Below are 23,344 nucleotides of genomic sequence, written 5' to 3'. Positions count from 1 at the left end.
TAGGCTGTGGTATGTAATGCAGGTGTTACATTGTGCAAGACTCAATGTACAGAAGCTGCATCGAATTTTTGCCATTTTCGTGTGGGATACGCAATGGGAAAGGTGCAGCCGAACAAATTTGTTCAGAGGAGTCAAGAATGGTGGATTGGGCCTGGGACACCTTTTTTTGCGGCAGATTGTGAACAGGTTTCTTTTCCTTCGCGACGTCAGCGATCCTTTCTTGCGCACCGCATGCCAAGTAAGGCTCGGGCGCGCGTTGCCAGACTTTGTTGTCTCAACCGAAACACTCACGGGAGGCAACTTTGGATATTTTAGAGAAGTTGTCGCAAGTGTACGATTCCTTGCAACGAGGTTTTCAAATGAATATTTATCAACTGTAAAAAAGAAAAAATTGTACAAAGATTTGTGTGACGTTGTTCTGCCGGAGCCAATGTACAGAGCCTTGTACAGTGGAGGCCCTGGTAGGGACGTGTTAAAGAGAGTAAAAAAAATGCAAGTTGCGCCAGGAGTTAAAACCTTCTTTTTTAAGTTACACACTGGAACGTTGCCAGTAAAAATGTTTTTACAGGAAAAGGGCTTATTTCTTCCATGGGGATCTCACTGCCTTATCTGCAAACAACCAGAAACGATAGATCACGTTTTTCTTCATTGTTGGGGAGGGGTATTTTTTTGGGACGTACTACAAAGAACGTTAAAGAAACAGTTTCCCCTCGACCCTCATGGAATACGGTATCTACCCATCGCTAACGAGGATGGTTTTCCGTTTGATTTAATAATGTTAATTGGCCTCCACAGTATTTGGCGCTCTCGAATGGCAGGATACTACTGCGATCCCGACGCACGACCAACGCGAATTTATTTCCGTGAAACTGTGCATCGGTTTGTTGAGATCTTGAAGGCCGGTGGGGATACTCCCGAGTGGCTGTTAAGGGTGGAGCCATTGATGGCTCTAAATGAATTTTAATGTGGCGAAGCCAGCCTCCCACCAGGCTGTTTATGTCAATACGACGTGTTCATTGTATCTTTTATGTTTTGTTTTATGTATTGCTATTGCTGTTCTTTCTTTGTCAAAGTCAGGCAATAAAGAAAAAAAAAAAAGTACTCGTGGCTCAGTGGTAGCGTCTCCGTCTCACACTCCGGAGACCCTGGTTCGATTCCCACCCAGCCCATCTTGCAAGAGTTGAGCCAAAGCCACTTCTCCTCTGTCGTGACGTCACGGTGTCACGTGGTATTCCAGGCGACACCGCCGCGCCTGAGGAGCTTGGTTGAGTCCTCGTAATATGCTTCGCATAAAATTGCCTTCACTCAAATCTCATAGGTGGAACTGCGTCATTTTGGTCGTGACAACATTACCCCAGAAATATTATAGAAAATCAATATTTCTTTTACAGCACTGTCAAAAATTAAGAAATTAGTCTGCAACAGCACCCCTCCCAACTCCAACGAAGTCTATTGTGACCATTGGCTTCTTGCCCTTTTCCCAGTTGCTGCTGAATGCAATTAGTTCAGCGCAAAGCAGGTAATAAAAATTAAGATGACGGCCTTCAGTGTAGGAGAAAGTTGCTGTCACAGTAAATAAGTTCAGAGACGAAGGACTCGCTGAAGCGGGCTGTTTTATAGAGGCTTCCCAAATAAAACAAATGTCCCCCTTTTGCGCCATATCAAACAAAAAGAGGATCACAAGACTTTTACACAAATGAATGCTTGCCCTCCCTACTAAAGACATGCTCGATTTGGCTCAGACAAGAACAGCACTAGGAGGTTTGGATTTCAAGTCTATTTACGCATTTATTGTTTTCCTCAACCTAATTCTGCCGGAACTCTAACGCTAAACGTCTCACATTGAACTATGTCTCTTGCTGTGAATTTCTGGATAGTGCCGATAATTTCAGAAATCCCGTTCTGAGCTACAGTCACTGCATTTTGGGCTGTCGACAAATAACCAAATGGACAAAATGTCCTGTCATTGTGAGGGTGCCAAAACTCGCTTCATACTCAGTTCACAAATTCCTGAAAGGTCTCCAGGCCTGCTACTGCAAGTTCATTTGCGCTGTGCACCATCAGGCATTAAGCCACTCAATATCATTGTTCTATGCTTCCCTTCCTCTTTTTAAACTTCTTGACTAGCTTCGAGACTTGTGTAGTGTACAGATGTATCCCCCAGCGACCGCTTCCTCAAAGTAACAAAAACGGATCTCGAAGGCTATGCTTTTGGGGTATACAAAGACCGGAAGGGATTGCATGAGCCGAAAAGACGCCATGGTTGCCAACATTTAGACATCACCTCTCACTTGGTGCTCCATGCTAACGGAGTTAATGGTTATCTAACTGTGGAGCATGGTCCTCTTGAACAGTACGCAAGAGAACTTTGCGTCTGAATCACTAATTTGAAAACCAAAAATTTGTGGCCACCTAAGCACTTCTTATGAGTCATAAATGTGAAAGCACTAATATCGAATTGAATGTGGTCCCTCGAGTTGTGAACTCCTCGCGGGCCAGCGAGCGCGTTGAGAAGCTTGGCCAAGGCTTGGCGCGTTTTGATTTGGCCTTACCGAGGCGCAGTTAGAATGCAGGCGAGAGCAAACGCGGACAAGGAGGAAGAACGAGAGAGGAATAGAAGACAGGAAAGGCAGAGAGGCTAACCAGACACATGTCCGGTTTGCGACCCTGCACTGGGAGAATGGGGTATGGGGATGAAGAGAGAGAGGAGAGAGAGAGAGAGAGAGAGAGAGAGAGAGCAAAGTTTCGCGCACAGTTGAAGATTCGCACCGAGTCTACCCACGGTTCCCAAGACCTGTCGACTTGAGATATTTCAAGAGCGCTTTCGTGCTTTTCTTGGCCGTAGGCGCGTATGGTCGGGGTCCAAGGATCTTCATTACGGAAAATGATCTAGAGTCCAGCTGGTTCAGTACTGTCCAGAAAACTTCGCGTAGACGTCGTATTGGGGACAGATACATAGAATGTGTTAAATCGTTTCTGTGGTTCTACAAGAGTCACACATTCACGTATCCCCTATTCCATTGCGGAGCAAGTAGGCCTTCGTAAATGCCACCCCGAGCCAGAGGTGGCATAATACTGTCGCCTCAGAGCGGGAAATTTTTGATGGCACTTGTAGCTTTAAGGATGGATCCAGCCTATGAAAATGACACTTCAGGAGGTTCGGTGTCCTAGGTTTAGCTAGTATTTGTGTGTCCTAGCTTTTGCTACGATATGAAGCTTTTTGGCAGCGTCGGTTCTTGATAAGGGGAGTAGAACTGGTCGGGCATCCAGATGGGCAGACTGGGTGGCTTCGTCGGCGAGGTCATTACCAGCAATGCCGGGATGTACAGGTAGCCACTAGAATATTTCATGCCCTGTAGCGATAGCCTGATGGTGATCTCTTATTTCATATGTCAGCTCCTCATGAGTCCTATAGGACAAAATGCAGACTCTGAAGTGCTGGCTTAGAGTCGCAAAAATGACCCCTTTCTGAGGTGTCTCTTGCAGGAGATATTTGACAGCAACACGCAGGGCAGCAAGGTCCGCCGCTGTTGATGTTGTCATGTGGGACAGTTTGAATTTCATTGTGATTTTCGTAGCCGGAATGACAACGGTACCTGAAGAGCTGGTAGGTGAGACCGGATCCTCAGTATAGATGTGTATTCGGTTCCCGTATGTCTCATTGATCAATAGCAGCAACGCGCGGATAACACAGGCTTTTAAGAGCGAAAGCGTGAGTGACGTGGCGTCCCGGTGATGCCCTCTCCCCACACGCAACATCTGCCCGCCAACGCGGCAGCAGCTGTTCCCTTTCTCACACTCTGCTCCGTCGAGTGGCGCTCATCACGTGGTGTCGTAGCCAATGTAAATTTAGGTGTCGTTTTTCGCTTGTCCAGATGGCCGACGCTGGCTCTTTTACTGATGATTCCCCATTAATAAATAATTAGTTGGTGCTTTGCTTGAGCGTTTAGAACGCTTAACAGAGAGTAATTGCACTGAACGGCGACGAAGGCCTCGGTGCAACACAGTGCGCGAAATAATTCTTTGCACGACAAACATAGATGTTCAACAAGTCACTTTCTATCAAACAAAAATTTATTGACATTTGTGATCTTTGTGGTCCCATGCAAACGAAAAAAATTAATGCTAACATGAACAGAACTATCACATTTCTCGTAACCATATTTTGCAAGTATAGAATAAAAATAGATCATTCTCAATGTGCTTAAGTACAATACTGGATTCATTCGCAAACAGATGAGCAAGAAGCCTAAATACAAACATTCATGATATATACACAGTGAATACTTTGACTTACACAAAGCGTATTTCGCTGGCCTAAACATTTCTCGTTGCATTGCGTGTGATAGAAACCTACTAGAATACCTAAAAAACGCCGTATCTCCAAATTTTTTGCTCGTGAACAACCTTTTTGTTAATTGTGCAATCGTTATAAGTATTTAAAGCTGCAATAAATTTATATTTATTAGTCTGAAACCAGTGAACAAACTATTTGCAGCATATTTGCGTCGACGTCATATTGGCAAGCACCAAAAGCAGTCATGCGCAATGTATAGAAAGCTGCAGCATATATGGTAGCGGATTACACAATAAACGTGAATTACCAAGGAGATTAAGCACGTCATCGATTGCTTTAAGAAAAAATTGAAATTGACTCGGTGATATTTCGTAATTCTTCATAATGTGAAGGGAAATTCGTGAATACAATTATAGTGCAACTTCTGACGTGAGCTGTAAAGCTGTTGTCGTAAAATATGAAGCACACTGAATGGTAATGTGTCCCAGTATGATTCCCTTCATTATTCATCTGGCAAGCAGTACGTTTTGATGCAATAAAACCAGTCTTGCCCAAGAAACATTTAGAGCAGCTTAAGCAATCGAAAAAAAACGAATTAAAGAAGTAACGAAGAGATAAAATTCTAACTTGCTTTAATAAACCAATGTTTACATAATATTTTTGTGAAAGAATGTGACCGCGAAACTCAGGGCCACGTGTTGCTTTAGTAACGGCATGTTTTGGGCCACCCTCAAATACGAACCTGCTCAATGCACGTATAGGTAGTATAGGTAGCTGCAGGGTGCTCTTTCAATCAAGAGCTGACTAGTAGATTGCGCTTCGCTCCCTACTACGCATTTATGAACAGATGATCATATTTCTGGCGTCTGGTACGTGATCATTGTGGAAAGTTTTTCGCACACTGAAGGAAGACGACAAGAAAAGGACACAAAGCCCACACTGCGCTTGTCCTTGTGTCCTTCTTTCGTTGCGTTCGTTGAGTGCGTGCAAGACTTTCCACAGTGCAGTCATACCAACTAGCCCGCCTTCCAGTTTTATTGGTAAGTGATATTTCCAAAAAGAAGAATATAGTGATTTCCCTAGAACAACTAAATTATTTCGCGAGGAGTACCAAGGATGTTAAAAAAGCATACAAAAATAGGGCATGCACATCGTACTGAAACGGCGTGAGCTGCAGTGCTTTTACCTTTAACGACCCCCCAAAGCACTAACGATGTGCAGAACGAATTGGTAAGAACAAATATCGTTTGGGTTACCCTTGCACGTTCCTTACAACAAGTTTGTCTTCCTTAGCACAGCTGCAGCGTATTCGGGAATGCACTCAACCACTGAATGTGATCAGCGCTTTAACGGCCTTGTAAGAACAAACCTGGTCTAAGTTACTCTTGCTGGTGCTTATAACAAGTTCGTCTTTCTGAGCACCATTACATGCGCTCGCGAAAGTACCCAAGTGCTGACAGTGCTCAGCGCTATAACGGCCTTTTATAAGAAGAAAAACCGTTTAAGTTAACACAGCGGGCGCCTTATAACAAGCTCGTCGTTCCGAGCAATACCGCAGCGCACTGGGAAAAGCAGCCAAGCGCTGGCGCTGTATGTGCTCACCGCTATTCACGTAAAGCCGCGCCGCCATACTAATACTTTCGCCAACCTTTTACGCGAAATAGGCAAAGCAATGATACAAGCTCAAAATTTAAGCCCCTTTCAGCACTGCTCTATTCTATACATACCTATTAGGCATCATAAATGGCCTAGCCATGCAGAAAGCAAAATTATGCTGATGCGTTGCAATAGCACCCATCACACGAATATACCCGGTATAATGAAAACGAAAGCTTCGTTAGCTCTTGCTCCTGCTACGTCATACACGAAGGATCAAGAAAGTGTACCATCCTTGTACTGTAATAATACAACCAGCGCTACTTTATATTATCACACATACTTGGCTTTGCAGCACTTACTCATAAACCTCCGAGTTGCCCTGCTGTCAACACTATTGTCTGCTTGCCGAATCCTTGTGGCATGCAGGAACGAACGTGGTGGAACAAGTCTCCCTCGTTTTGCAATAAGAGTGAGGTTTGTTTTTCATACAAACGTAATTTTTGAACTCTTCAGTTTTTTTTTCTTCTTGTGTTTCTATTTGGCACCTATCCTCTGTCTTAGCAATCAAAAAGGATAACCCTCTCAGACACAACCTGCAGCCTCAGATTATTTCCAGCTGTAGAGTGCATTAATTTCTGTTATACCTTTTTTTTTCTTTTTTGGTAGACAAAACCACCACAAATAATCAAGAGGTTGATTCAGTTAAGTGTGCAAATGAAGGCACGACTGCATAACGGTATTGCACTGTTGTGAGTTTTCTATTTAGACAAAAGCCATGTAAAGAATTGTACGTTTATAGATGTCAGTAAAAATGAGTCATGCTGCCTGAGATGTTGAGCAACAAGGTGAAAAATGGTTGCTAAAATGGATGATTACGCTTGCAACAACACTGTAAAAGTTCTGTAAGCGACTCATGGAATGAAGCCCGTGCCAGGATAGCCTGTAAAACATGGTACCGTGAGCAGCTGTGACACACTTCGCCAAAACGTCCACTGCAGAGAGTCACAGCACTAAGAAGTTCACATTTGTCATGCCACAAACACAGGCTTCTTGAAGAGGGCGCGTCGGCGAAGTACTCTTAGCCAACGCAACAAAGAGTGCACTTTGCATGGTTAAATGTTGAGCTGGTCTTCGTATATGGCAATCACACACATAATTCCGACGCCGGCCAGCACTCCAATGTTTTTGACTATGAACATCTTAAAAGGACTCTTCCCTTTGTACTGCTTCAGCTCGGGCAGCTGGAAAAGAAGAAAATGTGTAAACGTTGAGATATGGGTTTACAATAGACACCAGATAGTCCAAACAAGCATTTTTATTATGCTACAAGAACCATGCCCAACAAAATGCTATTCAGCCAGGAAACTTAAAATGGCCGAGAGTTTAGCAAATTTGTATGGATACATGCTACTGAAAGGCCGGCATGCGAACGCAGACACAGTAAGTAATGAATGCGTTTACGCTGTCATTTTGGTTCCTTCTTGTGTACGCGTTTGCACGGCTGCGTTTCAGTTAGACGAATGTTACGACATTTCACATTTAGTTTCGGCTTGTTTCAAGTTGTACTTTGCAAGGTTCCTCTTAGCACATTTTTTCACTTTCATAATCGATGGGGGCGAAATGCGAAAATATCCGTGCACTTAGATTTAGGTGCACGGTAAAGAACCCCAGGTTGTCAAAATTTCCGGAGTCCCCCACTACCACGTGCCTCATAATCAGAAAGTGGTTTCGGCTCGTAAAACCCATAATTTTTTCCCCCTTTCATAAATATGAGCAGGTTTTCTAGAGAACCGTGTCCAACACCAAAAATAGCATCATTTTTTGACAAGACAGACAAACCGTCGACAGACCTACAAGCCATCATCATCATCATCATCATCATCAGCCTGTTTACGCCCACTGCAGGGCAAAGGCCTCTCCCATACTTCTCCAACAACCCCGGTCATGTACTAATTGTGGCCATGCCGTCCCTGCAAACTTCTTTATCTCATCCGCCCACCTAACTTTCTGCCGCCCCCTGCTACGCTTCCCTTCCCTTGGGATCCAGTCCGTGACCCTTAATGACCATCGGTTATCCTCCCTCCTCATTACATGTCCTGCCCATGCCCATTTCTTTTTCTTGATTTCAACTAAGATGTCATTAACTCGCGTTTGTTCCCTCACCCAATCTGCTCTTTTCTTATCCCTTAACGTTACACCTATCATTCTTCTTTCCATAGCTCGTTGCGTCGTCCTCAATTTGAGTAGAACCCTTTTCGTAAGCCTCCAGGTTTCTGCCCCGTAGGTGAGTACTGGTAAGTACTGGTACCGTAGGTGAGTACTGGTAATACCTAATGTCATTACTGAAGTAGCAAAAGCTTGATACAAAGACTCTTTCACATTACGGGTAATTGAAGCGCTAACGGGGATCTCTAACTGATATTTTTTCTGATAAGTCAGGAAGCTTGCGTGCCCACCAAGAACCACTGAGGGTTCCCTCCTAGCTTAACTACGTCGACACAACGTCATAGGTTTTCATGTTTGCGCAATAACAACTCATCAGTTTATTAAAGTCAGCGATGGTAAACGCTACGGGAAAGACATTACGTGAGGTATATTCCTCAACATAAAGTATTTTAAATGTATTTAGTTGGCAATAATATATTATGTCATAAACATCACCTGTAAAGTATGTCTTAGCTAGAGCGAGTAAAAGAAGAATACCTTGATATACAATTTGTTTTAGCGAACAGAAAGTAAACATTCCAGAAAGCAACAATCCCACATTTTATGAACGTGAGTTCGTATCAAACAGACACTGACACATTGACTGATCTGCGATTTAGTAATGCAACCGCACAACCAAGATAATATTCGTGGTAAGGTTAGATAATAGTGAAGCGATACTGTCCTTTAACTACACACATGGTGCTGGTACTATAAATGCTTAAAATAGATCAGTTGTTGAAGATTAGATATATAGGGTTTTACTTGACAAAACAATGATCTGATTATGAGGCAAGCCGTACTGGGAGACTCCGGAAATTTGGACCAACTGAGGTTCTTTAACGTGCACCTAAATCTAAGTACACGGGTGTTTTTGTATTTCCTCCTATCAAAATACGGCCGCCGCAGCCAGGATTCGATCCCGCGACCTCGAGCTTAGCAGCCCAACACCATGGCCACTAAGCAACCGCGGCGGGTAGTTATCCAAGAAAGAGCAACGGAAGGTAACTAGTGCCAAAGCTATCAATGCGTATTTTAGTGGTCAACAACAACTATTGTTAGTGAAACGATGATACGATCAATAACATTAAATGACAGTGTATGTATGTCTTACAAATGTCAAACTGCAGCGAACGCAAATATTGGCTCTTCAATTTTAGTTCCCGTATTGCAAGTAAAGTGTTCTTAGAATCGTTTCCAAAAAGCGTTGTCAGACCTGTCAGTCGAAACATATTTCTGCTGATACTGCGTTGCATCAAGAAATCAAAACGCGCCACTTTTCTTATGCATAAGACATCGCACATCGAGCAGTGTATGCACTCACCATGTCTACGAGTGCTACATAGAGGAAGATGCCCGCGGTGACGGTGAGGATCCAGTCTCGTGCAGCTACCTCTTCACCCAACAAGAATCCTGCGTAGAGACCAGCGAACGCCGCCAACGCGGACAAGAAGTTGAGTAGCAGTGCGCGGCGGTAGCCCAGCCCGGTCGAGATGAGCACCACGAAGTCGCCTGCAAAACGTACAGTGGAGGTAGCGTAAGTACATACACGTACATATGAAGAGAAATGATACCTTTCATTATGTACTAGCTTTTAAAGACCTAGTTGATGCCCCGGTTTTTCGCTCTTTCGCTTTCATCCGGAACCTGTAGATTAAATGTAATGTTTTGTTTCGTTGGGTTTTTTTTTTCTTCGGAGGACTTGCCGCAGGACATATGTTGTTAAAGATTATTGAACAAAATGTGCCAAATAAATTCCGCGGTGTAAGGCACCAAAATCACAACGTAATTATGAGGTACGTGTGCTGTAGTGGAGGACTCCGGAATAATTTTGAAGACCTTGGTTTCATTAACAGGCCAGTAAACCTACGTTTTTGCATTTCGTTCCGTTTGAAATACGGCCATCGACGCAATCGAACCCGTGACCTCAAATTCAGCAGAGAAACGCCATAACCATGGGGCTACCGCAGCGGGTGCTAAAATGGTCATCAAACAAGGACATGTAGCCCTGTAAGAAGCAAGTAATGCAAAACTAACGTCCACAATTGCGGCAACGAGATTTCCGTTAGCGTAGACTCAGAAATATTGGGAAGCTGGACAGAATAACTGTCTGATATATTTACTCACATTTGAAGGTATCCTGGTGACATTGTACAGAACATTCAGAAGAGTTCAAAAGAATTCAGGAAAAAAGTTGTTACTAAGTAACGAGGTGTTTTCTCACCAAACTCGTGTGGCAGTTCATGGCAGAATACGGCGAGGGATGTGGAGAGACCACTCTTTAGGCCCGAAGAAAAAGCAGCGCCAATAGCCAAGCCATCAGCAACGTTGTGGATGGCGCCGCCGATGATCACCATTGTTGCCAGCGTCGACATACCTGCGAATCTTACCTATTGTCATCACCGAAATAGCAGAGGCTTCATACAAAAAGCTTTTCAGGTTACGACTAATCGAAGGGCTAATGGGCGTCTGTAATAAATAAAGAGTGACTTTATTATGGCTGCATGATTGATCAACGCAGGAGGCTGCCCCAGTTATAACTTCCGCTTTCAGTGCGGGAAAGACCCAATGCTCAAAACGTATGTGGACCCACATTCATATTGTACAGTGTACACTTCCCTCTATTTTAGTTAGTTTCTTTAGTGAACAGTTACTAAACGTGTTACTGAAGGGTGCCGCAGACAGAGCTCCACAAACAAGTACAGTACGCATTACAGCACGACTTACAAGGACGGAACAAGGCTGAACGCTTTTATATAAAAACTGGGATGTTAATCATTATATACAGACGAAAACGATGAGGTGCGTTAAAAGCACTCACATTCAATTTGCATAATGCATGAGTGCGAAAGCGCAAGGGTAGTTATTAGCGCACATACGACACAATGGTAACGAGATCATGCTAAAAGTCAACTTACACACCGCAAGAACAAGTATAATGTGCTATTGCTCACCACAACAAAGTGCTCGTGACTTGAGCACCGGAACTTGTGCATTCTCTTCAAGTGCTAACGATGGTGTGCTCGAGCAGTGCGCCTGTAAAACGGAGAAAATAGGCAAGAAGCTGTTAGTGTAGAAGCGAGTCGTGCTGGGCTGCTTACTGGTTTTCTATCATGAGAAGAATTCATGTTTTACACGGACACCATCGTTATACCGCACCAGATGCCTGGATATTTATCGCCTGCCTCTTCCTTCTGCTTCTCAGAGCCTGACTTGACTGTACTGATTTCCAAGCGCTTTGCTGCGTGCACAGACAGTGTTCCCTCCATCACGCTTTCCTCTTTCTGTTCCCCCTTTCCCTTGCCCCATTGTAGGGTAGAAAACCGGACGCTCGTGTGGTTGACCTCCCTGCCTTTCCTCTCTTTGCTATCTCTCTCTCTCTCTCAGAACCTGCAAAACCAACGCTAACCCAAGCTTCGCAATCTGCATGCTATCACTCTAACTGCTCACGGATGGTGAATTTCCTCCATCGGCGCATGCAGTGCTACGCTGAGCATGCTGCTATACCGCCACCATTCAGGAACTGTACCACTTCCAGGAACGATCAGTGTCATACCTCCATGCCCTCAGCAAAATCACCCTCCGTAATTTTAGACGGGCTTACATGGCTACTATGACGAGACAATGAATATTCTGCAGCCATACACATGAGTGCTTTGGGCAGAAGCAATTTCGGCGATTGATGGTGGCGGTGGTTAAGAGGCACCGATGCGTATCGCAGCCTGAGAATGTTGGGCACTAAACGTTGACTCTCCCATGGCATAAAACGGCAACTTCAGACTTCAGATCTTCTTTCCAGTGTTTCTTGTGTCCTGTGCTGCTGAACGACGTGAGTAGTGGATGCACTTGAGGCGTGCTACTGGATCTTCATAACATACTGAGTGTTGGTTAAAGGGAATCCTTACGGCCAATGTTTACATACAACAGCAAGCTAGACGAGGTGACATAAAGATTAATTAAAACGTTTTTCTAAGTTATTTTGACCAGCAAACATACGGAGTTCAATGTCCAGCTTCAATCAAGCTCAGTTCTATCAAGCCCTGTTTTCTATGAATAAAATTCAGTTGAAGTCTGGCGTTCGTGTTGTCTTTCTCTTCTCGTCCGTGTTCATTGTGCGCTGGAACGATGTTTCATAATGCTAGTCAAAAAACGCGCTGGTTTCACACTGGAACGCACTACAATACGCTGGTTTTTTTAATAGGGCAACTCTTGCAGGAAAATTTTTCCAGAAATTATTCAGTTTTACAAATTATCACCAAACAATTGATAAAGCTTGTAGGCGCTGAAAACAGCCTAGACCATGACTGCGTGATCAAGTTGGTTGCAAGGACGTCTGGGTGGCGTTCGCCTTTTTCTGGAGGATGGAAATTATTGAGTGAAACGTAGTAAGGACATGAAGACGTTCTTAATAAGGCAGTTAAATTTACTTTGTTATTTACCTCATAGAAATCGCTAAAAACTGCAAGTTGCATGACTCAATTCTTCACCGAAGCAATTTTAAGGGCCAACAAACTTTTCCTCACTTTTTTTTTCTTGCTTGACGCTTGTGAAACCACCCTGTAATAGCACGTCACGCCACTGTACTTTTCGTTTTACAAAACCAATATGCAGACCATATGATTACCAGTTCAACGCTGGACTCCGTCTTCGATGACACTTTTGTCATGTGAAGATCCTCAGGAATGTTCTTGGGGAGGTGACTATGCCCATGACCATCACTCTGCACAAAACATGTAGGCAACTGTAGTCAAATACACTGAGGTTTTTACCAGACAAAGTAGCAAAACATTCAGAAGGCAATGATTACCGGGTGCCAGAGACCAGAGATAAAAATTTGACATTCACATGCACTTAAATGTAGCTAAAGATGACATGACGTTCGTCGTCATGGACTATTTGTCAGCATTGCCTTTTAGAAGCACATTAGGCAGATGTGTGAAGCACTGCTACGGGCATCTCTAGCGAAATCATCTTGCCCATGAGCGAAATCAACCAATCTGTTAGCCCTTTTACTGCATCATACGAAAAAAGCGCGCACCATCTTGCAAGCGTGTATCACGTATAACCAAGTGCTTATGAGTTAAAGTAACCATTCGCAGCCTGAGATCTGGCTATTTTCGACGGTAAGCACTTACTGTACTATGTGCACGCCAATGTGCCACTCGAGATGTGGAGAAAGAGTAAACATCTTTATTATACGAATGCAGGCCCTGACTTCAGTCAACTATTTGTTTATTACGTTAATTGTGACCTACGATAGTTTGCTTGACCCTGTGTATTTTCCGCTAGCGGTGTGTCCTGATACTCTAAATTAATCGCCTTTGTTGGAAAATTGTATGTTTCTCTATTATTTTATCCTTAATGTTGTTGTTCCCTCATTTATAGCACTACAGGCGCCCAAGAAAAATAATTGTTGATGATGATGATGATAATGATCATTCAGATATGATGATATGATATTTCAGGCAGCAGGATATCACCAATTGAAGCAATTAAACAGTTTATAAGCTGTTACGTGCCATAAGTTCTTGCCATGCCCACGGGCCGCAATTTGGCTTTTAACATTCCATGCCAATTTGGCTGAAATTTCATTTCATGCACTTTTTAGCCTAAGCAGGCACTTTTAGCAGGCACTTTTTAGCCCAAGCATGATGTCACTCATGTGGTACCAGCGAGCTAGACATACCTGTTCACCACAAAATATGGTGCTCAAGGCCTCAAAGATGAACAGGCCGTATAAGGCCCCGACGAGGCCTAACTGCTTCCACATGTACTCTGGAACCAGGCTGTCGTGGTCGTGGCTATGTGCGTGTGAGTGACCTCCCGCTCCATGGTCCGTGTCGTGGCTGTGTAGACCAAGTACCTGAACAAGCCGTCGAAAGTGATTTTAGCCTTCACCGTCTAATATAGTACACATCGTGCTCAAAAGTTTAAACATCGATAACCAATTTCGGCTGTAAGTTAAGGATTATTTGAATCTATCGTAAATAATTTTTCTATCTGGTCACATAGTTTAGTATTAAGCCGGGAAAGTGCATTTAAATTTCACTTATAAACGTTTCTATCACTTTTCATCGGGGTCATACGACAGTAGCTCTGATCCTTCAATTGAAATAAACTTGAAAAAAGTGACTGCCTTCAATCTACAGGTTTAAGCTCTGTCAGTATTATAGCTGTTGGTATAGGCTAAGTGTATAGCTAAAAGCGAAAACTTTTTGTGTCGTAAGTGACCAGTTGTCTGTGCCGTGGCTGTATGTATATCCACCGGGCCATGTTATCCACCGGACCAAGTTATAAACGAAACCATATAGAGATTTCAAAATGGACACAGCTTTTCATGCGTCATCAAGAAATGCCACCATGCTTCATCTATACGGCTCGTTCTGTCTCCAAGCTGCCAGGCGCTCTTGCCAATATTGCATCAACGCTCGTCGTTCATGGACTTTTCCGTTCATGCACTGAGTTACTGAGTAATTGTGCGAGCATCACTTCTTTAAATTTGCGTAAATGTCAAAGAGGAATAGGTGGTTGAAGCCGGCTCCACAAAGAAGACCGGCATGAATGTTGCTGGAGACATTACCGCTATTGCATCGCAAATATCTCGAGGATTAAACAAGATGTCCACAACTATTTTCCTCGTGACAAAAGGAAAAATGCTTATGACCTGTTTAGCTACAGACCTTCAAATACAGCGATAAAAACTTCTTATCGTAAAGTCACTCAAAGTCTCGCGAACATCATGTTACGGAATCGAGTAGCGAGTGGTGCGCGGTCGCAGTTTCTGTGTCAGCGTCCCAGTTTGCTTCCCTTGCGCTGGTCAGGGTGCCTCCATAGCGTCGCTTCTCAGTGGCGGCGCCGCTATTCGGCAACCCTAGTGCTGGCTGTTTTACAGCGAATATGCCAAGGAGGTTTCCACAACCGTTCTCGTGCGGCCACAGCGTGCGGTGGCGTGCTTGCTATGTGCCAATCAAAGAACAATCAGCAGTAATACCTGTGCCGGAGGCCTAAATTTTCGCTTTCACAAGTGCTTATCAATGATTATAAAGTTACATTGCGTACACTAGACTCTAACAGACAACTTTTTCGGGCGACTTTCCTAGCCAGTAATCTGTTCTTGTTTCCCTCGTCCCGTTTTACTGGATCCGTGGCGGAGGTCAGCTCGGAGGCTGCATAGTTGTGGCGGTGACCACTGATGGCATGGTCGAGCAATGCAGCTGCGTGGGAGCCCCACAGAGGTAGTATGACCAGGACGTCAGTGTTGAGTCATCACTAAGACCAGCCAGCAAAAATACCCGTATTATTTCCGGCGAAGTGTGTGAGAACTCACTTATACAGCTCTGTTGTCTTTCATGTATCAGTTGCTGAGATTGGCATACATCTGCGAATGTTTCGCTTTCTGTTTTCCATATGCCAATATGACCTGGTGCTACTATTCATTGGCTATCGTTGCCCGTCGAACAGCAGATACGCACCAACCTGTGGTATTAGATGTAGAAACGCGTCTCCAGTCATGGTGCCGAAAGAGAGGCCAATGAAACCCATCATGATGTAGTAGTAGGCGCGGCGAGCCAGGCATGGCAGAAGCAGCACTCCCATCAGCGAGCACAGGCTGATGATGAACACCGACAGGGTCCCGTAGCCATACACTGCGCCGAAAGCAAACTTGCATTGTAATGTGCACAGTGGTCTGGCCGGCAGCGCCATCAACCTAATACGCAAGAAGGAGTAGAGCTTTTGGAGAGAATGCAACACTGTGGAAACGTGTCAATTACTTTGTGACGTCATTACATGTCGTCATCGGATATTCTTATTATTGCGTATATTTCCTAAGGACAAAAATTTTAATACCTGGCCGATCAGTGTTGAGCGGCGCTTTACGCAGCTCTTTTTAATCACAGTAATGAGATCATAGCAGGTCTTGCTTGCGATGCTTCACAGCGGACAATTAGGCATTCCAAAGACCTTACGATCAATAAAGTTAGGAGGAAGCGTATTAAAGCTTAGGGAGGCACCACGAGACCAATTCCTGGAGTAATGCCTGGCAAACTTAAGCTGTCAATAATTTAAGCGAGACCACCTCCGTTCCTTTAATAAAGTTTTTCATATAATAAAGTTTTTCATCCAACCTCCGTTCCTTCTAAGCATTTTACGACTGCAAGCTTACTCTCGACAACGATGAAGTACCGTCTTACAATACTTTACATATAAAAGCAATGATAGTCTTTTTGGGGCACTCATTTTATAATGTGGCGCACATGTCGTTGATCACGAGAAAACTTTTGCTTAAACCTCAACACATTTCTCCCGCCCTTTAACCAAGTTGTGTCAATTGGAAACTTGGACTCGTTCATTTATTTATTTATTTATTTATTTATTTATTTATTTATTTATTTATTTATTTATTTATTTATTTATTTAAATTATCGATCTTATTATGATCACGTAGGAGTGCTATTACACAACTCAAAATGTGACGACACACTTTTGGTGTTACTAAAGTGAGGTATAACGCCGTAAGCACTGGTAAAACACAATTCTTGAACAACAATAAACTGGAAGTTGATGTAACAGAAATAGAGTGCAACATGATAATGCACGAGTCGAAAATTTTAGTTGCAAGTAACAATCAGAAAGAAAAGAAAAATCCTCGTGGTTTTCTATATTCGCAACATTAGCGGGAAGCGTGTTCCAGTCCAATCTAGTCCTTAAAAAATGGAATAGCAACATCAGCCTTACGAGAACTGTTCTTCTTTATGTCTGTTAAGTTCATCTAGTCCAACCCGCGATGTTGTCTCGTTTATGTAACGGCTCCTATGCCTGCTATATACTGCTATGTACACACATTCTTGCCTATATACAGTGAAAAGAACAAACCTTTACTTTTTTCCTTAAGAGTAGAGAGACAGTAGGTTCAGTTTCTTATAAAGTGAAGATACGGGTGATTTCAATGGTAACAGGAGTAAATAAAACGCAACGAACGCCGTTGAATCTGCTCCATATTCGTGACAAGTGTCTTAGTGCGTTGGTCCCAACATCAAATGCGTTTTCAAATATCAGTCTTATTAACATTTTCTACGTTGCTAGCTTCGTGTCCGGCGAAGCGGGCTTAAGCGTTCGTCTAATGTAACCCAATGTTTTGTTACTTTTACAGGCTATTTTATTAGTATGAATTGTCCAGGTTAAATATGACGTAATGTGGATCCCCAAGTTTCGTTCTTTCTTTCCAAACGTGTTGCTTGGGACTGTGACTCCTCTGTAAGTGTCTTTACTAAATCTAACACTGTGGTAGGCCAGCGGACCTAGGCGCTCACATCATCGGCTCTTCCCAGAAGTGCTAGAGTATAACTCTAGCACAGATGTTGGCATCGGTGGCCTCTTGTAGCTTTACCCTTTTATGATTCGTCTACGTGTTCAGCGGTTATTTGTTCAATCCTAAATGAAGCAATCTAGTGGTAGATCTCTGTGCCTGACAACACTGTGGTGTCCATTAAGTCTTCTACGCTCTAATGCAACCCGTGCAGAAAAATGCTTTGCAACATAAAACACATATTTTGCTCCACGCCTTGTAGTAACAGTTATCCATCTTCGAAAGTACTGGAGTAAATTCACAACCACGTACTTATAAATTTCCTCATTTTTTGTGGTTTTGTTCCATCGTAAATATTCGAATATGCTGCCCAACACAACTGCTGCAATAAAAGGCGACATGCTGGCAAACAGGTCAGAACACTGGCTTGGTTTATGGTAATCACATTTGCTTTGTTGAAGAAATGAGACACGATGTATCTACGCGAAACGGGTAATTAAAAAGATTGCAAGGTCACTTACATTCAGCTGTAGTAGGTTTGCGCTCATCGATAGTAGTTTGGAGGCAGACATCACTGACAGCCTGCTGGATTAGCGCCGGACACAGATGGAAAAACTCGTGTCTGCTAATGGTGCCATTTTCAGAGAACCCAAATTGCCGAATCAGTTCTCGTGGGGTCCAACACTGCGAGAGAAAAAAGCAACTTTCATCTCGTGCACCTAGTGCGACAGTCATAATGTCATTACGAGTGTTTCCCAGTTGCCACAACGCTTAAGACGACAATGCAGCGACATATAAATTCAAGATATTGGCATTTTCATTTGACAAGTAAATCATTTATCACTTTTGCAACCGAGCCACTAAAAACTAAAAGAAACTCTCACTCCTCATCAAATTTTTTTCATTGTTTTCGAAAGACATCTAAGCTTTCAGTCATTTTTTCCCCAGTGTCCAGAAAAACTATTTAATGACAAAGAAAACAAGTAATAAATGCAATAGTGACCGGCACCACAAACATTGAGCTTTTAGGTATATGGCCTAGTTGCAGCTTAACAATATGTAAACAATCTTTTGGGAGGGGGGAGAGGGGCGATGACACTGTATGTTTCGACGCCTGAATTCTCAAACTCTCGACTTCAAGCTTTCTCGACCACTACAAATGTTAGGCAGCGCCATAACTTGACTGAGTAATCCACTGTGCTTTCACGGCGAAGCTTGGCGATTCCTATAAGGAAAAGCTGCTTAAAACAACGTGTTCTCTCCATCGCATTTGAGTAGATGCTGACAGCATTCAGCAACAAAATTTTGCTCAAGAAATGTTGTGTATGGTTATTGAAGCGCAGTAACCACACCACTCAAAAAGCGGTGCTACTATTAATTTGCTTAGGTCGAGGTAGAGTGCCGAGTGAAGGAACAAGTGAAGGAATATTTTTTGAATACGGGCGCAAATTTTCCAGAAATATTCATGAATTTACTGGCAAAACTTCTCTTTCTAAAGTGCAGTCTGCGATTGGCAATCACTGCGGCAATTTTCTCGCTATCACGGCACTCGTTATCCTGATTGCTTAAGCGCCCGAACGCCATTTATACAGGTTTAACTCTTAAGAAAGAGAAATTTCGTGAATACATGCCCAGTTACCTTATACCGGTCTTAGCCGGTTGCCGCGTTTCACTTGAATTCTGCACCTTCCTACTTATTGTTGTCATTCGTAGGTAGATTGCTACAACACCGCGCTTATTTACGCGCACAGCCACCAATCAAATGCGTATGAAGCAGGTGTGGTACAGTGATAAAAAGTTTAACCGATCAATTATTTGATAAAAGTTCTGATAAATTGCCAAGCTGATTAGCCAAACATTGTTCAGCATATCCTAAACATTTCTGGCCAGCTGCGAATGAGTTGTGCTCAGTAGTTGAAGTTCAGGCGCGCTTACTTTGGAAGCAGAGCTGTTGTGATTGTGGATGTCATGGTCCGGAACTGGGGGAACACCGCGTCGTCGCCTGCCCACGACGTTTGAACCAGGATGCACTGCGTGTTGGCTTCGGGATGACAGCACTGTGGCACGCCGATTACGAGTGCTCGCTTCATCGTCATGTTCGTGGTCATTATGGCCATCTTGAAGGTGGTGGTGAACTTTAGTTTGGGGCCGTTCGTGGCTGGCTTCACTGTACTCAGTGGTACTATGGGTATGACTATCCGTGGGAGTGACTGACGCTGGCGGCGTTGACGTTTGTTCCATTGTGGTAGTATTCCTGTGGTGCTTCTCTTGATGTTTGTGATGATCAGCGTGCCCATGGTGACGGTGTTCGTCGTGCTCGTGACCGTCAGCGTGATCATGATCATGTTCATGCTCATGTTCGTGCTCATGGTCGTTATCATGATTATGGTCGCGGTTGTGGTCATGGTCATGGTCTTGATTGTGATCGTGGTCATGACCATGGTCGTGTTCATGATTGTGGTCGTGTCCGTCCTCGTGATCGTAGTCGTGATCATGGTTTTCATGGTCATTTTCGTAGTCATGGTCGTGGTCACTGTGATCGTGATCTTCGCTATGCGCATGTTTGTGCTTGTGACCATAAGCAATATCTTCTGATGCTAGGCGTAATTTTTTCAGCAGCCTCTCTAGACCTGCATGTTTAGTTTCGGCGTGGTGAGTAACGAAACAATACCCTTTCCTAGTTTTGATTCTCTTCGAGCTCTAACTAAATTATTTTCGACAATCTGTATTAAAAAACACCGTTTGTTAAGAAATAATCAGCTTTGTTGTCGAGAGTAAAGAAGGTGTCCATAAAAAAAAGAAAATAAGAAAGCCGCGTACTAAATATTAGCATTTCTATGCGATTTTTGTTTTATTCTTTCTGTCAAAGGAGCCTAAAATAACAGAAGCACAGTTCTACACATCGGAAAGTTCAATAAAAAGTGGCTACATTACTCAATCAAGTTTATCTCCGAAACAAAAACACGGAACATGCTCCACCAACGCTTACAAGAACACACTCTGTCAAAGAGAAGCTTACCTTGTTGTGTCATTACTTCAGACGTGTTGTCGCCATACCGCCTGAACAGATCTTCAAGAAAATCTGTCACGGCGTCGCCAACCTCGATACAGTGACCTAGAAATAAGATGTACGTCAATTAATTTAGGTGTATAGTTTCGCCATCGTTTTACTAATAAATCATTTTATTGCATTTTCTGTAAAGTCAGTTTAACTGATGATACCCCTGCATGGTTCAGTCTCCTTTCTGGCGCTTAAAAATTCTTTAGTTTGGCTATTGCTTTCCATGCATCACACAACAAATTCCTGTATAATTTGCTATAAATCTTTAGTAGCTAATATCACTTCTGTCACATTTTTTAGGCTTCAGCTATCGGCAACATTGTGAAAGTCCGCCCTCAAAATAAATGGCTGCGTCTATCTGAGAACGAAGTTAGTTATTTTTACGGGGTTCCCGTACAGCTAACTATATCTTTGCAAGGTAGCCTTGACTATTTTCAATTAAAAACGTCTGCATACGAAATCTAAAGCGTGGCGACGGTCGCTACTTATATTTGCGTGCACTAGAAAGTGCCTTTCTTTTATTCAAGGGCACCTGTGGACGAGGCCAGTGAAGGTGTGCCGGAGTGTTTACAAATCTTGCTGCGGCAATGTGCACGCGTCCATGACCTGCGAGGTCATCTAGCAGCAATCGACATGGCGTATGGAGGACTATACTTATTCCGCCGCCTCATTTTTTTTCTGCTGTTAAATCGTTTTTCACTATTATAAAATAGCGAAGTTATCTAAACTCGTTCCCGACCTTGTGATGCCAAACATTTGCAAGAATTCACAAGTAAAATGCAGCTGACGGATGATCCCGCTTGCAGGCACATCGGCGTATACGATTTAAAAGGAGTTGAAAGGCACAATCCAGTACCTAAGGTTTCCTTTGTTTAGTCTACTGAAAAAGCGATATGCTTTACAAGAGGCTGCAATGCCAACAAGACATTTTTGCACTTAGCAAGCCACAGTTTTCCAAGAAAAGGTATGTTTACCCTGTGAAAGATGGGTGATGACTGAAGTAGCTACTTTTTCGACGTACGTCTCCTCGTTCTTCTCGTAGGGCACTAAGCCGTTGAGTACGTCCTCTGCAGTAAAGCACTGTGGGAATTCAAAAAAATGTTTTCACAAAACCTGCCTCCTTTTAAAAAGAACCCTTCAAAAAAAGCAATTGCAGTTTACCAATTTTTAAGCAATTTTTAGCTGTTCGTGTCGTTGCAATTTTCCTATATTTAAGGACGGTGACTGTTTCTCTATTCTTGCAAGCACTCTGACTTGGTTGCAAAGATTGCATGGCAAAGCTACCCCACGGCCTTATCAATCAGCCGCCTTCGAAACACCAAGCGTTTCGTCTAGCGCCACTGATGTTCTGCTGTAAATATGTAGTCCTGTGAGGACCACTATGACAGTCTCGCAACAGTTACCTTCGGAATAACGAACAGCCCTCGCTACTTCGTTGCGCTCCCTGGAATGCTTTCGCCAGCGGCAAGTGTTTCCAGGAGCAACAAACGCACCCTTGCCTTGATTATCGCTACAAAAATGGCATGCGCAGCACGGCCGCGCCGAGAAGTCAAGTCGCGCACCTTGTGTCTGCTGGTGGGCACGTAGACGGCCTTGACGCGTCGCAGTATGTCCTCTAGGCGGGAAAGCCGGCCAGGTGGAGCCAGTTGCAGGGCCGCTCGGCATTGCTCGTACGAGCCACACCGTCCGACGTTGCACGGCTGGCGCATGTCCGACAGTCGCTCCAGCAGGAGAACGCTCATTCGCTCGCGCTGTCGGTCGCCGGCGCCTTCATTTGTGTCGTTCCCGTTAGGTAGATGAGCCATGCTGCTGGGAGACAGGCACTGCGGCGAACGAGTCAATCTTTAATGTTATCCGACTAACCACCTATACTCCAAAGCACCGAAGTAAAAAAAAACAAGCATGCACAAATCTCCTGCGTAGGAGCGCTTTCTCATTGGCCGGCGTTCTAGCGACCGCCACTTGTGAATGCTATTGGCTTGAATGGGGATGATCACCACTTGTGACGGCCGCTTGCGAGCGACACATACGTAAGATTATGGGTTCGTCATTACGGCACAATTTATATTCGCGCATTTCTTCGTCAACAAGGTTGAGGCCATTTTCAGGATTTTTCTCGCGTCGACAAAATTGCTTTTTTCGCGAAATAGCAATTCGTTCTAGTCAAGCAATGGCAAACTTACTGTCACAGCGATTCTGTTCCTTGAAATGCCATAGCTCTCGTGCGTCAGTGGTAACGTCAGCGCTGACGAGTCAGCCGCTCGTAACACCATGCTGCGCACGTACATACTCTCACGTCGGAGTGGAACATATAAATCCAAACTATAGAAGGCGCTTTTCATCTACCCCGTTTGGCAACTTGTGCAACACCGGTTGGGATTCAGTCACAAACGGTTAATTCCCCAGCTTAAGTGTTTTTAGCGCCCTATTACTTCTTTATCACACTTTGCAGTTTCGCCTTTTATACCTCAGGAGTAGTCTACTTTGTTTCGGTCTGGTATTCCTTCAGGCCTGATAGTCCACTTTAGAAGCTTTAGAAGCTTTAGTCCATTATTTCGGCTTCAAGGGCGGGCCTTGGGGCCTCGGCCAAGAAGTTGCGTTTCGATTCATGGCTGTGAGAGAGTGAGAAGGGCAAAGGAAGAACAGGTAGGTTAACCAGAGATTATTTCCGGTTGGCTACCCTGTACCGGGAAGGGGCAAAGGGATGCGATAGGTGAGAGAAACAAAATAATGAAAAAAAGCCCCCCCCCCCCCACACACACACATACACACGATCCAGAACTGTTCCTGTGGGCACTATAACGCAGTCTGCTAAGGCGTACGTTAGTAATGTTACACAGTGTCACCATCCCACCCTACGTCACACAGTGGGCAG

The 23,344-nt window shown here is 43.9% G+C and overlaps 1 protein-coding gene across 5 annotated transcripts in view; it reads right to left on the bottom strand.

The window, feature by feature from the left end:
• Positions 1-4,052: 4,052 nt before the first annotated feature.
• LOC135903783 (zinc transporter ZIP5-like) overlaps positions 4,053-23,344 on the bottom strand; it is an 83,478-nt gene continuing 64,186 nt past the window's right edge. For all 5 annotated transcript variants that reach the window (XM_065434173.1, XM_065434176.2, XM_065434177.2 and 2 more), the window contains exons 4-15: positions 22,032-22,292; positions 21,444-21,549; positions 20,428-20,523; positions 19,344-20,038; positions 17,930-18,092; positions 15,578-15,747; positions 13,788-13,964; positions 12,726-12,821; positions 11,056-11,137; positions 10,326-10,478; positions 9,426-9,613; positions 4,053-7,137 (exon numbers count right to left, since the gene is read on the bottom strand). In XM_065434173.1, the coding sequence (XP_065290245.1) occupies positions 7,009-7,137; positions 9,426-9,613; positions 10,326-10,478; positions 11,056-11,137; positions 12,726-12,821; positions 13,788-13,964; positions 15,578-15,747; positions 17,930-18,092; positions 19,344-20,038; positions 20,428-20,523; positions 21,444-21,549; positions 22,032-22,292 (2,316 nt within the window). In that variant the 3' untranslated portion in view covers positions 4,053-7,008. The remainder of the gene's footprint in view (positions 7,138-9,425; positions 9,614-10,325; positions 10,479-11,055; positions 11,138-12,725; positions 12,822-13,787; positions 13,965-15,577; positions 15,748-17,929; positions 18,093-19,343; positions 20,039-20,427; positions 20,524-21,443; positions 21,550-22,031; positions 22,293-23,344) is intronic.

This window comes from Dermacentor albipictus, chromosome 4 (genome assembly GCF_038994185.2).
Source record: "Dermacentor albipictus isolate Rhodes 1998 colony chromosome 4, USDA_Dalb.pri_finalv2, whole genome shotgun sequence".
In the NCBI taxonomy this organism is placed as follows: Eukaryota; Metazoa; Arthropoda; class Arachnida; order Ixodida; family Ixodidae; genus Dermacentor; species Dermacentor albipictus.
Note: the sequence above shows the minus strand (reverse complement) of the source record. Positions and strands in the feature narration are given on the sequence as shown.